This window comes from Podarcis liolepis, assembly GCF_965112155.1.
Source record: "Podarcis liolepis genome assembly, chromosome: 11".
NCBI lineage: Eukaryota > Metazoa > Chordata > Lepidosauria > Squamata > Lacertidae > Podarcis > Podarcis liolepis.
Window position 1 is genome coordinate 64,809,094 of NC_139565.1, and position 13,476 is coordinate 64,822,569.

The window sequence follows — 13,476 nt, forward strand, 5'->3', positions numbered from 1 at the left end:
TGATTGGCGTGGCGGGGCAGCCAATGGGAGAGCGCGCGCCCCGCGGACTCTGCGCAGGCTCGGTGCGGAGCTGCGTGGCCCCGGAAGGGGATTTCCCGCCCTCGGCTTGCTGGGGCGCGTGACGTCATAAAGGGAAGGCTGGGCTGGGGAGAGAGTGCTTCTGAGAATGTGCAGAGCGCGCCGCAGGGAGAGACGCTGCTGCTGGGCGGGCGGGGCTGCTTGGCGCAGCGAGGCCAGGAGGGGAGGCTCGGAGCTGCGGCAGAGAAGCCGGGAGCAGCTCTCTCTCCTGCTGCAGCCACAGCGACGCCGCGTCTCCCCCACGCCAAGGATCCTAGACCCACAGGGTCGCAGAGGGTTATCTGGCCCAGCCCCCTGCAATGCAGGAATCCCAGCGAAGGCGTCTCTGACAGATGGCTGTCCAACCTGCTTTAAAAATGTCCACCGCCTTCAGAGGCAGCCCGTTCCACCGTTGTTGTGGTTCCCCCCATAAAATTTTATTCAGGCTTCTTCTTAATAGAATATACTAAAAAACTAACCTAAATAAAAACAGAGAAAAGAAAAAACAGAGAAAAGAAAATGCAGAGTCCTTTCTTAAATACAGTGGTATCTCAGGTTAAGAAGTTAATATGTTCAGGAGGTTCATTCTTAACCTGAAACTGTTCTTAACCTGAAGCACCACTTTAGCTAATGGGGCCCCCCACTGCCGCCACACAATTTCGGTTCTTCATCCTGAAGTCTGTAACCTGAAGTGTATGTAACCCGAGGTACCACTGTATAGTTCTTAACGCAGAAAGGGGTGCACCCTTCCAGATCTCACCTAGGAACTTCCATTTCTTCCCCCAGCCTCCCACTCAAGGACTTCTTCCCTTCCCTGCCTCTCAGGGTCTTTCACCAACCATCCATCACCTTCATGTGTGTATAATCCCAATAATGTCCCAGAGGAGAGGACACCATACAAAACAAAAGGGGGAAAAACTGAAGAGGGAATATAAAAAGAAGGGGTGGGGTAAAGCGAAAGGGGATAAAAAGGAATTCTGCTTTTCCGCCTATCAGTTACATAAAAAACATTCACCCTAAGATGACATCCAGCAGTTCTACCTTCTGCTAAGCGATTATTTCCCCAATCTTCAGACCCACATTCCTGCGTTGCAGAACCCTTGAGGTCCCTTCCAACTCTACAGTTCTATGATTCTATGAAATGTCTCAAATTTTCATTTCCACACAAAAAGTCTAAAAGGGGTTGTCTGATTATTATTAACAATAAATGTCCACAATAATTTTTTTTCTAATGACATGTAACAGCTCTGCTTCCAAGCATTCCTCCATATTAAGGCTGCTACATCACTTCTGAAACTTAGCAGAGAGATGTGGGAAGAGTGAGGCCCTTTTCTGCAGTCCCAATGCCAGGGCCAACTGCTCTTTGGTCCCTCCAGTTAGCAGGTAAAAAAGTAAAGGTAAAGAGACCCCGACCATTAGGTTCAGTCGTGGCCAACTCCGGGGTTGCGGCGCTCATCTCGCTTTATTGGCCGAGGGAGCCGGCGTACAGCTTCCGGGTCATGTGGCCAGCATGACTAAGTCACTTCTGGCAAACCAGAGCAGCGCACAGAAATGCCATTTACCTTCCCGCCAGAGCAGGATCAGTTTATCCACTTGCACTTTTGATGTGCTTTCAAACTGCTAGGTTGGCAGGAGCAGGGACCGAGCAACGGGAGCTCACCCCATCGCAGGGATTCGAACCACCAACCTTCTGATTGGCAAGCCCAAGGCTGAGTGGTTTAACCCACAGCACCACCCGTGTTACCAGGTAGATAGTCACTATTCATGAGAGGGAGAGTTGATACTTTCAGTTCGACTGACCCAACAGCTATCTTTCCAGGACTCCTAGGGCCACTAGGAGTTTTCATTAGATGAAAAACACAGGATAGTATTCAACTAAATTTTACTCAAAAATAGACTCATTGAGATTAATGAAAAAGACTTAAATTGGGTCCATTTACTCAGAGTACTACTTTGCTGAATACCACTCACAGCAGGCATTGCTTCAGACTTCATCCCCTCCACGGCTCTCTTCAAATAATTTAGAACTAAAGATTTCACAAGAGACATTTTGATAATAAAGAGATGAGTCATTAAAAAGAAATACAGGCTTTATAAATTCTTAAGTGCCCTGTATGATGATCAGGCAAATGGAAGAAAATAGCTTATACAACACATCTTTCAAAAGGGGAGCTGGGGGGGGGGAAGCAAGCCTCTGTGTCACCCAACATCTTTTGTGCCGCCCCAGTACAGCTTGGAAAGAGAAGCTACCCAGAATCAGATGAACAGGAAAGCCGACAATTGTGCCCACAGACCAAAATGGAGACACCACAAACCCATCTGTGTGCCGTTGCCACATGGTGCTGTTTGCAATTCTCTCTCTCGTAAATGCCAAGCAACATGACTGATGGAGCCCTGGGCATAAAGGATAAGCACAAAGGAAGAGGTAGCAAGAGGACAGAGCTAGGCTTGCTTCTACCTCAGGAATGGATTCTTTTGTTGCCAGTTAAGAAAGCGCCCCCTCCCCACCCTTCCTCCCAAATCTGCAGCAAAGAGCACCTGAAGATTTTCACAATACTGTGGGGCTTCGTTTTACAAATACCTGGACCAGAGTCACCCCTTTTTGCTTGCTTCCTCCTTCCACTAAGGACATAATCTCAAAAATAATGGACTCATACAGGAGCAAAGACATGTGGAGCTTCTGCAAAAACCCCACATCCTTTCCACTAGGACGAGGGTCACTGTCATCACTTGTCTTTGGTGACTGCAACTGAAACACTCCCCTTCCCAAAGGCAAAGCGGAGCCCTGGAAAATCCGCTGAGGAAGCTGTCTGGAAGAAGGGCCTGGCAAGGACAAAGGAGAGGAGAGGCAGCGGCAACAGCAGCAGCAGCTCCTCTAGGGTCCCTGGCTGCTCGCCGCAAGGAAGCTTCCCACATTCTTGGCAAGGGATTCTGTGTGAGGAAACTTTGTCTGCCTCATACATGGCTGCAGGTATATCGGGAAGGATCTGAAACATAAGGAGGGAGTGGAGAAGTTGGTGTCAGTGGTTGCTAAATGACCGAGGGTAGGAGGAGAGCATGTTCTATGGTGACCAGTGCCAAGGGCAAGAGGAAAGAGATGCCCAAAGTGTTGCAAGCAGCCAAGAGACCAAGGCCCTCCCTGCAGCCTGAGCATCGTTGGTCAGGTGTATGTAGGGGTGGAAAGTCGCAGGAGCAGAGAGGGAACCTGGATGGCCTCCTCCTACATCCCACATCCTCTGTTCAGGGGGCAGGGACAGGATTCACCAGCATGCACACACCTTTCCGCCTCTTTCTCCAAGCCTCCAGCGTTCACATGGAGCTTCTGCCAGTGGGCAGCTGCCTCCTGCCTTCGGTCCAGCTTCCAGAGGGTGTGCGTAAGGTACAAATTAGCAGAGGGCCTGTCTGTAAAGCACAAAGGAAGCGGCATGACCAGAGCTGGCCTCAGGGCCGCTGGGGACCCCAGGAGAAATCCCAACATGTCCCTGCCCTCCCCACACTGGATCTTGCTGAGTGGCCCCATCTCGCCCACCGCCTTGCTCCACGCCCTCCCTGCATTTAGTCTGCCCCAAAGAGCTCCAAATTCTGTCTCCTACTTTACAGAAGTTACCTAAGCATATATCTAAATACTTACTCTGCATAATTTATTTTGCATGCTATGAAAATTACTCGAGCCTCCCCACCCACTCCTTTAACCACTAGACTGACTGGAGGCCAGGCCCCTCCCATAGGATTCCTGGCTATGGGTACCTGGACAGACAAGCAAGCTGTGTTGGAAATCCGCCAAAGCCTCTTTATTCCGCCCCAGATGCAGGAACTGGATCCCTCGTCCAGTCAGGGCCAGCTGCCTGATTTGGGGAAGCACCTTTGCTTCTGGCAGCCCCATCTGCTCTGCCTCCTTCCCAGTGCTGCTATTGCTGCCTGGTAGAGAAAGAAGACAGTTGCCCTTGGGTTTCGCTCTCCCAGCCATGAGCCAGAGAGGTCAACAGAAACAAAGCCAATTCTCTGGCCCTGTTCTCTCCCTGCCTGCTGCCCTTTCTGCAGAGTCTACTCTTGCTCCCACATGCAGGGGGGGGGGGGGAGGCGGTCAAGAGAAAGAAAATGGAAGCAGGAACCTCTCGTGCCAAGTGGCTGGACTTCAACTTGTGATGTCACAAAAGGACCAGTCTGGACTCATGGCATGATTAAACGAGAGGTGAGGACTCTCCTAAACCATTCCCACCTTGGGCAGCAGTAGGTTAGCTCTAGCCCTACAAAAGGGCTTTCCCAAGCATGGACCAATGGTACCAAATAGTATGGGAAACAGCCCTACTAGAAAAACTAACTAATAAACTGAAACTGACACGGGGACAAACAGAAGAAGACGCCTTCACCCCGGTATGGCTCCCCTTTATCACATACACAGCCCAACAGGACAGTGACAAGAATCCACCAACAGCATACAAATCAATATGGCTAACCTGATCCAAAACACCCACCCACCTCACCCACACACGAAAACAAAGATCACCACAGCCAATCACAAGCAAACAATCACACCCTAGGCCAACCCCAACCTCTCTCACCACCAAAGGAACACAAGTGAACAACACAAGCAACGCTGACACCAAACTTTACATACATTAAACATAATAGAAACACCGCCACCCGACCCCACCCCTATCCATCTTCCCTCTCTCCACCCCCCTTTCTTTTTTCTTTTCTTCTCCCCCTAATGCCTCAACAAATGAAACGGATTTGTAAAAATGTTACATGAAAAAAAAATACGAGGCACTACACTTCTGTAAAACAAGAAAATCCTGAATAAAATATATATTTAAAAAAGGGGGGGGCTTTCCCCAGCTCCAGAAATCACTCCAGCCAAGAGGAAGGCAGACAGAAACTGGCGGTAAGCATCCCGATCCATACCTGTGGTCACAAAATGGACTCTCAGAAGATCATTAAGACACCTGTTGGGGAAGGAGCAAAGCACAATCACCTTAGGGCTCTCAGATGAAAGCCAGAGTCAAGAGAATTTGAGGGGCTATTCAGGTTATCTACTCAGTTTTCCTGACAGAAGGGGGAACAAGCACTTATGGGCATGCTGGCGGGTTTCGGCCTGAATGCAACCAGGCCACACAAGCACAGAAACCTGACCCTGGGGCCGGCTTCTCATTTCAAGGCTGCAAAGAGAAGCTCAGGGGTGGAAGCAGGACTTTCAACACTCTCTGCAGCTCCTCAGCAGACTCCATGGCAAGCAGAACCAAACCAGGAGGCATGCAGTTGTTCCTTTGAGCTGCGGGATCAGGGGTCCTGGGGCAGAACACGGATGTTTTAAGTACCAAGGTAGACACAGCCTTCCTTAATGGGACACATCCATGAATATCCAGGGAAAGTCCCTGGACAAGCAGGATGAGGGCTGCATCTAATGCGCCATCCTGTCTCACAAGGCCAGTTCTCTTCAAACGGCTGCAAGAGAATGCTCTCCTAGCATCCAATTAAGGGACGGACATCTTCCCTGCATCACAAACCGGGAGCCCGATTACCTGCTCAAGTGGCTTATGGCTTCCTTGGCTTCTCCTAGCCCAGCCCATGCCAAGCCCTGGATCAAACAGGCAGCTGCTCGCCAAAGGACGCAGAGCAGGCTCTCCCTCTTCCGCTTCAGGAGGTTGCCAGCAGAATTTGTCAGTGAGGACCCAGCAGGCCCCGGGAGGTCCTCTGCAGCCCCCAAGTCCAGCTCAATTGGCAGCCTCTCGGGGATCAGTCCATTCATCCGGGTTGCCACCTCTTCGCACACTGCAATGGCATCTCGATGCCTGGCGAGCTCTTCCAGGGCAGAGGCAGCCTCTAAGAAGACCTCGGGGATCCTGGGCAAGGCCAGCTCACCACACAGAGACACCTGCAGAGGAGGAGGGCCCCACCCAAAGATCAGAAGCTGCTGGGTCCACAACAAGGAACACAGCACAGGCACTAGAGGAAACAATGCTTGAGAGCCAAGAGTGCTCAAGAAATTGGGCAGGCTCGGGTGCAAATGTCTCAGGCCACCATCGGCTGCTGAAGCCAACATGGAAGCCAGGATAGCAACTGATACATGAGAAATACTGGGGGGGGGGCTGAATCCCTCACTTCTTTATCGTTGCTGACAAGGGTCCTCCTTGGCTATGGCTGCCCCAGAAAGATGCTGGGGTGACTGGGTGTATTGGGGCAAGTCAGCACTGACTTACCCAGAGGGTTACTGTGAAAGGACACAAGTCTTCAAAGTCATTTGCACACAAGGAGAAGCATCACCTCAAGGCTGAATGGCCACCATGACCTCTGTGTGCCCTTGAAAACTGCAAAACATTGCATTCCTCTCCCTGGGACGCCTCTGGCACTGGCTTCTTGTTATCTTCGAGAGACTGTTCAAGATGCTGCTGCTGACCTTCAGAAGGCAGAATACCACCGCCGCCACCCTCTGCCCCAGTAACTGAAATCTTTCTCTCGACAAGTGCACACATGCAACACATTGGAAGAGCAAGGAGCGTTACCAAGCCCTTGCAGATTAGGAAGCACAATTCACAAAGCAAATGTAAAACAGTCTGTCAAGCTCCAGTTGGAGAACTATTTAAACTGGTAGCTGCATAAACCCCATACATTTATGCCAGAATTCGGGGGATGATTGCATTTATCTTGTTTCTTTATGGAGCTGTTTAAGTGGACTTTCAAGCTACTAGCTACATTTGTTATTTGATTTATTGTTAGCCCATTCTCTGCTATTGTTGAGAGTGGGAGGCTTGCACATTCCTTCAAACAAAAACCAGCAGATGGCAAGAAGATTAAATAGCTGCAAGGTGCCAACCTGGTGAAGAGGCCCTTCCTGGAACAGAGCCAAGAGGTCCAGGTAGTGCTCCACTGCCTCACTCACCCTGCAGGAGGAAAGAAAACAGTTTGCTTCCACGCCTAATCCAAGGTGCTCATATTAGTATTTAAAGCCTCAAATGACATAGCCCCACCCCAATATCTGAAATACCCTCTCCCCCTCTTTAGCTTGTTCTTCTTTTTCTTTGGGGTTGATGTTTTTGCCGTATTTATACTGCTCTGGAATGGTTTTACTTGTTTTTATCATTGTGATTGTTTCATCTGTTTTTATAATTGAATACTGTATGGTTGTAACCTTCCCTGGGCCCTAATGGTGGATAAGGAATCTGATAAATAAATGAAAATAAACAACAGGAGCTGCAAGGACCTACAAGGACATCCCATGGGCCTCCTAAAGACAGCTCCCTGCCCTCATTCAATGTGAGCTCATGAGCTGATGAACAATTTCCTTCCAGCAGGAGTCTCCTGTTAGTCATTTGAGATGCCTCAGGAAAGTTCTCCCTAGAGAAAACTGAAGCCAACAATTCCCTCCCCACCTCAAGTGAGCAACCAGGGAGACTTACGTAACAGGAGGGGGGGCACTCACCTCCCTGCCTGGAGGTTCCTTTGTGCCAGCAAATATTTCACATCTGACGGACAGTTCTTGACAAAGATGCTGCTCAGTTGTGAAGCGCAGATGAGCAGCTCCATTTGGGTCAGGAAACATGGACTGGCAAGCTCTGCCGTTACCTGTGCAGGACCATCCAGAGCCTGAGGCAGGGAGAGGGGGGGGGGAACGGGAACATTGGTGATTTCAGAGGCAGAGCTAGCTGCTCCGGCACCTGTGCACCCAGGGGTGGGGCCATGGGGACGGGGCAAGCATCCTGGGGGGCACCGCGGGGAGCATCTCAGGGCAAGACACCCATGGGGGGTGGAGCGAGCCGCCCATGACGACCTGCTTCTTGGGGGGGGGAGCCTGGGAGTGGGGGGCAACAGTGCAACGCCCACCCACGACTCCTAAGCCTCCCCCGAGCTGTCAAAACAAAGGGGAAAGGCCGCAGGCAAGGGGGCACAGCTCTGCCCCTTCGCCCGACGGCTCGGAGTAGGCTTGGGAGTCACAAGCGGGCAGTGTGCCAAATGTCACCCCCTTCAGTGATGACACCCAGGGCGAAGCGCCCCCACTGCCCCCCTTCCTCCACCCCTGGGTGATTCAACACTGTTGGGCATCAGACAGAGTGGAACAGTGCATCCAAGGAGAGATCTGCATTGGCTAACTCCTCCTGCCCTTCTTCATGAGGGGATATTGGACCCTGAGAAGGAAGGAAGGAAGGAAGGAAGGAAGGAAGGAAGGAAGGAAGGAAGGAAGGAAGGGAGTCCAAGGAAAATGGCTGGTCTGCCTGGACCAAGGGCAGGCAGGTATCTATAGCCACCTCCTGGCCAGTCGGCTCCCTCAGGGGACCAAGCCAGACGCGTAGCCAGTTCTTCCCAGGCAGAGCAGTTGCAGTGCCAGTGCAGCCTCTTGGCATCATCATGCCAAGGAAACCCTTAGACACACCTGATACAGCAGCACCAGGACCTCCAGCTCAGCCTCCAGAAGCCCCAGTTGGTGGTACAAGAGGGATGCTTGGTACAGGGCAGGGAGGAACGTGAAATCCACCTGCAGGGCTCGTTTCAGGTACTGAATTGCCACCTGTGGCTTGTCCTGGAACACAGAGGAGCAGATGCAATACGAAGCGCCAAGATCCAAAGGTGCTTTGCTTTAACCTGGGGCATAAAACTACCTTCCAATAAACAAAGGTGCGTAGCAGAACTCCCATAATTCTCTGCTTGTGCATTTGTTGTTCTAGAGATCTGTGAAAAGCTGGTTTCTGATCACAGGCTGAGGGTTAAGGCCCCCCCCCCAACTGTATAATCGTAGAAATGCTTTTATTGCTTTTAGTGTTTGTACCTACAGTATTTCATCATGTTTTATCTCATTGCACACCACTTCAAGAGTGGTATTAGTAACCCTAATTTACTAAATACGGTGTTTAACATTATTTATTAAAGGATATTTCTCTAAAATATTTCTCAATATTTTAACATTATTACTGCTTGGCAAGAAAACATTTGCAATGCGTATATTTTATCGCGAGAATACTGCAGTATGAGAAATTCTACCCACCTGGTTCTTTTGAAGCATTGCCTTTTAGTTTAGAATTTTTAATTCTTATTTTTAACACACAGAATTTTAAATGTTCTACCATGTATGCTTTTTATCACTATGAGTTGCTCTGAGATGTTTTTGTAGTAAATGACAAATGCATGTAATAAATACATAATTTTAGGCCTTTCCTGCTTAATAAGCCAAATTCCTGGCTCTCTGGCATTAGCAGTGCTCCCAACAGGGGAGTGGCAAGGCAGAGCACCGCCTGGCAAGGGGAAAAGAGAACTTAGACCAACATGGCACTTTCTGCTGCAGCTCTCAGAACCGCTAGAGGCCCCACACTTCAGGGGCATATTGACACAGTTTTGCCCTAATAGCAACACTTTCCCCCTTTCCTTCCCTGTGCTGCGTTCACAAGCTGTGCCACCCTGCCACCCTGTTACCCTCTCCCCCCTCAATGCACCCATACCATTTTCAGGTTGCAGCATCCCATTAAGGTGAAGATCTGGGCAAGGCGTCGCCTAGAACAGAGTCCCGTAGCAGCTGTTTGGAGAAGGGCAACAGCGGCAGGGAGATCACCGGCTTCCAGTTCCTGAACTCCTGGAACAGAGAGGAAAACCTCAAGCTAGCCCTGTTCCCACCTACTGAGTAGAATTTGACACAGAACTCCAGGAGCTGCATGACCAAAGCAGAACAGAGCGTGGTCCCCCATCTTTTGTTTGGACTAGGGTTTACACAGAGAAGTATTTTGTGCTATAGGGTTTTTAAAAATAGGTCTTAAAAGCTGCTATTACAGTTACTGAACATTAGCAGAAGCTAAACAACAGAATCAATTATCTTGGTGGGTGCTGGGCTCTCCCTCACAGGAGGTTGAAAAGCCATCTGTTGGTGGGGAGGGGGGTGCTCTAAATCTCTGGTTTTCCCCCTCTGAGAAAGGGGTTGGTCTAGACTGCCTACAAGACCCCCCCCCATTATACAATTCTATTATCCAGACTTTGCTCCTGAGACAGAGTGGAAAGCAATTAAAACAAGTCTATCTAACATCCGAGCCAGAAGAGCAACTGGGAGTGCTATAGCTTTGTTATAATCCAAAACCACATCCCCCTCCTCCTCTTTCTCAGAGGAAAGCATTTAATCTGCCTTGGCACACTCAATCCCTGACTTAAGTACCCTGCAGACGGACTGATTTTGCCTCCCTAGCAAGTGGCTTCCTAGCAGAAGCAACAGTAGCTGCCAAGGTGCGGGTCAAAAGAGAGAAGGCGTACAGAAGCAGCAGGCATGCGGAGAGTGGGAAATCCCAGCCCCACCTTGCAGAAAGGCAGCCGAAGTCCACAGGATACCTTTCAACTCTTGGACACTCTGCACAAGGAGGGGGTCAGACTCTGCCATGCCAGGTGGCTGCCACACCTGGAGCAGGGAAAGGAACTTGTTCTGATGGCCATGGCAAGGAGGAGGCCTCAGGCTCTGAAAAAGGAATGGCGGTTCATGGGCAAGAGTCCTGCGGCACTTTAAACACTAGCAAATTTCTTGGAAGAACAGAAGAGCAACTCTGCTGGATCAGACCCAAAGGGGGCACACCTAGTCCAGCATCCTGTGACTGTCATGGCCAACCGGATGACTCTTCCGCAAAGCCCAAAAGCAGGACTCTCCCCATCTGGGCTCCCCTGTAACTGGTCCTCAGAGGCATCCTGCCTTCAGGACTGGATGTGGTGCCATTCTCTACATGCCAGCCAGGCTGGCAGCAGGGAGAATCAGAGGAGAGGCTGGAGACAGAGGGGAATGCCTGCTTCAGACAACAGGCAGGCAACTGGGCTTACCAGGCGGAACTGCAGAAGCCCTCCTGTTCTTTTGCTGTTCCTTTTCCTAGCCCATGGCCTCTCAGGCTGGTTACTGTTGTGTGATTCAACCAGGGCCAATGAACAGTCAGTGCATGCCAGGTCTTTCATCAGAGCTCCTTGCAGAAATTGCAGTCCCACAATTTAAGCTGAATGGTCATGTAGAGGCAGCACCACAAGCTGCCATCCCATTTGCAAAGGGTGGGGAAAGCTTTCACTTAGGAGGTAAGGGCGAGCAATGCCTCAATACAGACGCTATGCAGCTCCAGGCTGCTGTTAGCTACCTTGGCGCCGTTCAGAAGCTGAAAGAGGCCTTCCGCGGTTGCGAGGCGGTTTGCTGCAAGCCACAGCACCCCCTGCAGGGCAGCCAGTCGATGCAGAGGGGCCTGCAGTTCTTCAAGGGTATCCTCCTGGAGCACCCTCTGCCAGCGGCCCTCTGAGCCAAGTCCTCGGCCAGACACTGCACAGACCTCTAGAACTAGCAGAGACAGACAGAGGAAAACCTGCATGGATATAACTTTCAGTCAAAGGTGGGGTTGGGGAGAGAAGTGCTGCATCACAGGATTCTTTGCACATAGAGAAAGACCAGGCTCCCTCTAGAGTTACAGGGGGATTTGGAACCTGGGGGGAGAGGAAGAATCCCCTCCAACTCCGGCATCCCACTTCCTCAAAAAAACAGGGCCAGCAGCAAAAACATCCAGGTATGTATTTAATCATGACTTTGATTCTACCACCCATCATTCGGAGAGCACGTGGAGACATTTCTCTTACCCCTGCTCAGCCCATGATCTATCGCTCCCAATAGTTTCTCGCCAGAGTTGCTGGAGAGGCAGATATCAAACACCAGGGAATTGTAGAGGATAGCCAGCTCCAGCGGCAGAGCTGGGAGTGCAGCTGGAAGCCCTGCAAAACAAGAGGGAGAGAGAATTCAAAGGTGAACCCTTCCATCCACCTGAAGAACTCACCAGGTAGCCCCATGTCAATGGTCATTGGGGGTCAGCACCCAAGGCGTTTGCAGGATCTGAGCACCCAAAGTCAGGAAGGGCAGGCAGGCGCTTTCAAGTTCCAGACTTGGCAGCAGTGAAGTTAAGGAAGGATGGCCAGCCAGAGTTCAGGAGTGAGAGTCTAGCTGTTCACACAAGACAAGAAGCCCATCTCAAGGTGGAGAAAAGCAAGAGATAAAAGGGCTAAATAAGCAAATCATACTTTTCCTGTTGCCATCACCTGGACAGTCCTCTCTTGAGAACTAAGAATGTGGGGAACCAATCCAGCCGGGCTGAAACAAAAGCAGTTTCTACTACTCCAGCCATTTTTCAGCTTAACTTGTAGAGGAGGAGATTGTTCACCACCCTCTCCAGGGCAAAAAAACCCAGCGTGAAGAGAGCAAAGCAGCAAGGAAATCCAGATTCCTTACAATCAGCTGGGGTGGCCCTGTTGGTGGTGCTGCCACTGGGGTTTCCTGTGACAGGGCCTTCTGGGTGGTGGTCCCCTATTTGTGGGATGCCCTCCCTCGTGAGGGTCTTCTGTCTCCTTCACTATTAACTTCTAAGAGAAAGGGACTTTTTTTAAAAAAAAAGAACAAAAAACATCACTGTTTACCTGGCATTTGATGGCTTAAAGTTCTATCTCTGGCTACTCTGAAATTATTGGTTTGGGAGTAGGTGGTTGCTTTTTAAATTGTTTTATAGAACACTGCTATTCATTGGGTTGTATTTATTAGAAGTTTTAATTGTATTGTTTTAGAATTGCCTGGGGGTTCTTTAGAGGAAGGTGCAGGATACAAATTGAATATTCACCCCAGTGCTTTACCAGCTGCACTGGCTCCCGGTGGCGTATCGGGTCAGGTTTAAGGTGCTGGTTTTGACCTTTAAAGCCCTTTGTGGCTTAGGGCCCTCATACTTACGGGACCGCCTCTCCTGGTATGCCCTGCAGAGGACCCTAAGGTCCATTAATAATCATAGTTTAGAGGTCCCGGGCCCTAAGGAAGTTAGATTAACAAGGGCCAGGGCCTTCTCAGTGATGGCTCCAACCTGGTGGAATGCTCTGTCCCATGAGACCAGGGCCCTGCAGGATTTAACTTCCTTCCGCAGGGCCTGTAAGACAGAACTATTCCGCCTGGCTTTCAATTTGAACCTGGCCTGATCTTTTGTTCCCCTTCCTTCCCTCCCCCTCCCCTTTTTGTGAAGATTGCACGCTCTGGGATTCCACAGCTGGTTCTCCCCTGGTCTCCTCGCTGGCCCAAGCAGGATTTTGATTTTTTATTTTATTGTTATTTACGCTTTATACCGTATTTTATGCTTTTTTTTGTATCATCAATTAAGTGTTTTAAATTTGTTGTTAGCCACCCTGAGCCCGGTTTCCTGAACCGGGAAAGGCGGGGTATAAAATAAAAATTTATTATTATTATTATTATTATTATTATTATTATTATTAATTAAAACATGCAGAAGGAAACCAGGCTTAACCCCATAGGGCCCCAAAGCCCTGCTGGCTTCAGTTTCATCAGGGAGAAGTCAGCCCAGAACTTCACCATGAGCTGCCCCACACTTGTGCCACAGAGGGGGCCTGGCTACTGCCCATTTTCCGGCCTACCAATAAAGGTTTTTTTTTTTCCTGAACTGCTAC

At 50.1% G+C, this 13,476-nt stretch overlaps 1 protein-coding gene across 1 annotated transcript; it reads right to left on the minus strand.

Moving 5' to 3' along the window:
* Nucleotides 1-2,129: 2,129 nt before the first annotated feature.
* On the minus strand, nt 2,130-9,616 carry FANCG (FA complementation group G). The gene is made up of 9 exons (XM_083466223.1): nt 8,751-9,616; nt 8,426-8,622; nt 7,478-7,641; nt 6,872-6,938; nt 5,580-5,932; nt 4,963-5,003; nt 3,805-3,975; nt 3,336-3,459; nt 2,130-3,044 (listed from the first exon to the last, which is right to left on the minus strand). Exons 3-9 carry the CDS (start codon nt 7,579-7,581, stop codon nt 2,933-2,935), a joined length of 972 nt encoding a protein of 323 aa, XP_083322349.1. The 5' UTR covers nt 7,582-7,641; nt 8,426-8,622; nt 8,751-9,616; the 3' UTR covers nt 2,130-2,932.
* Nucleotides 9,617-13,476: the final 3,860 nt, after the last annotated feature.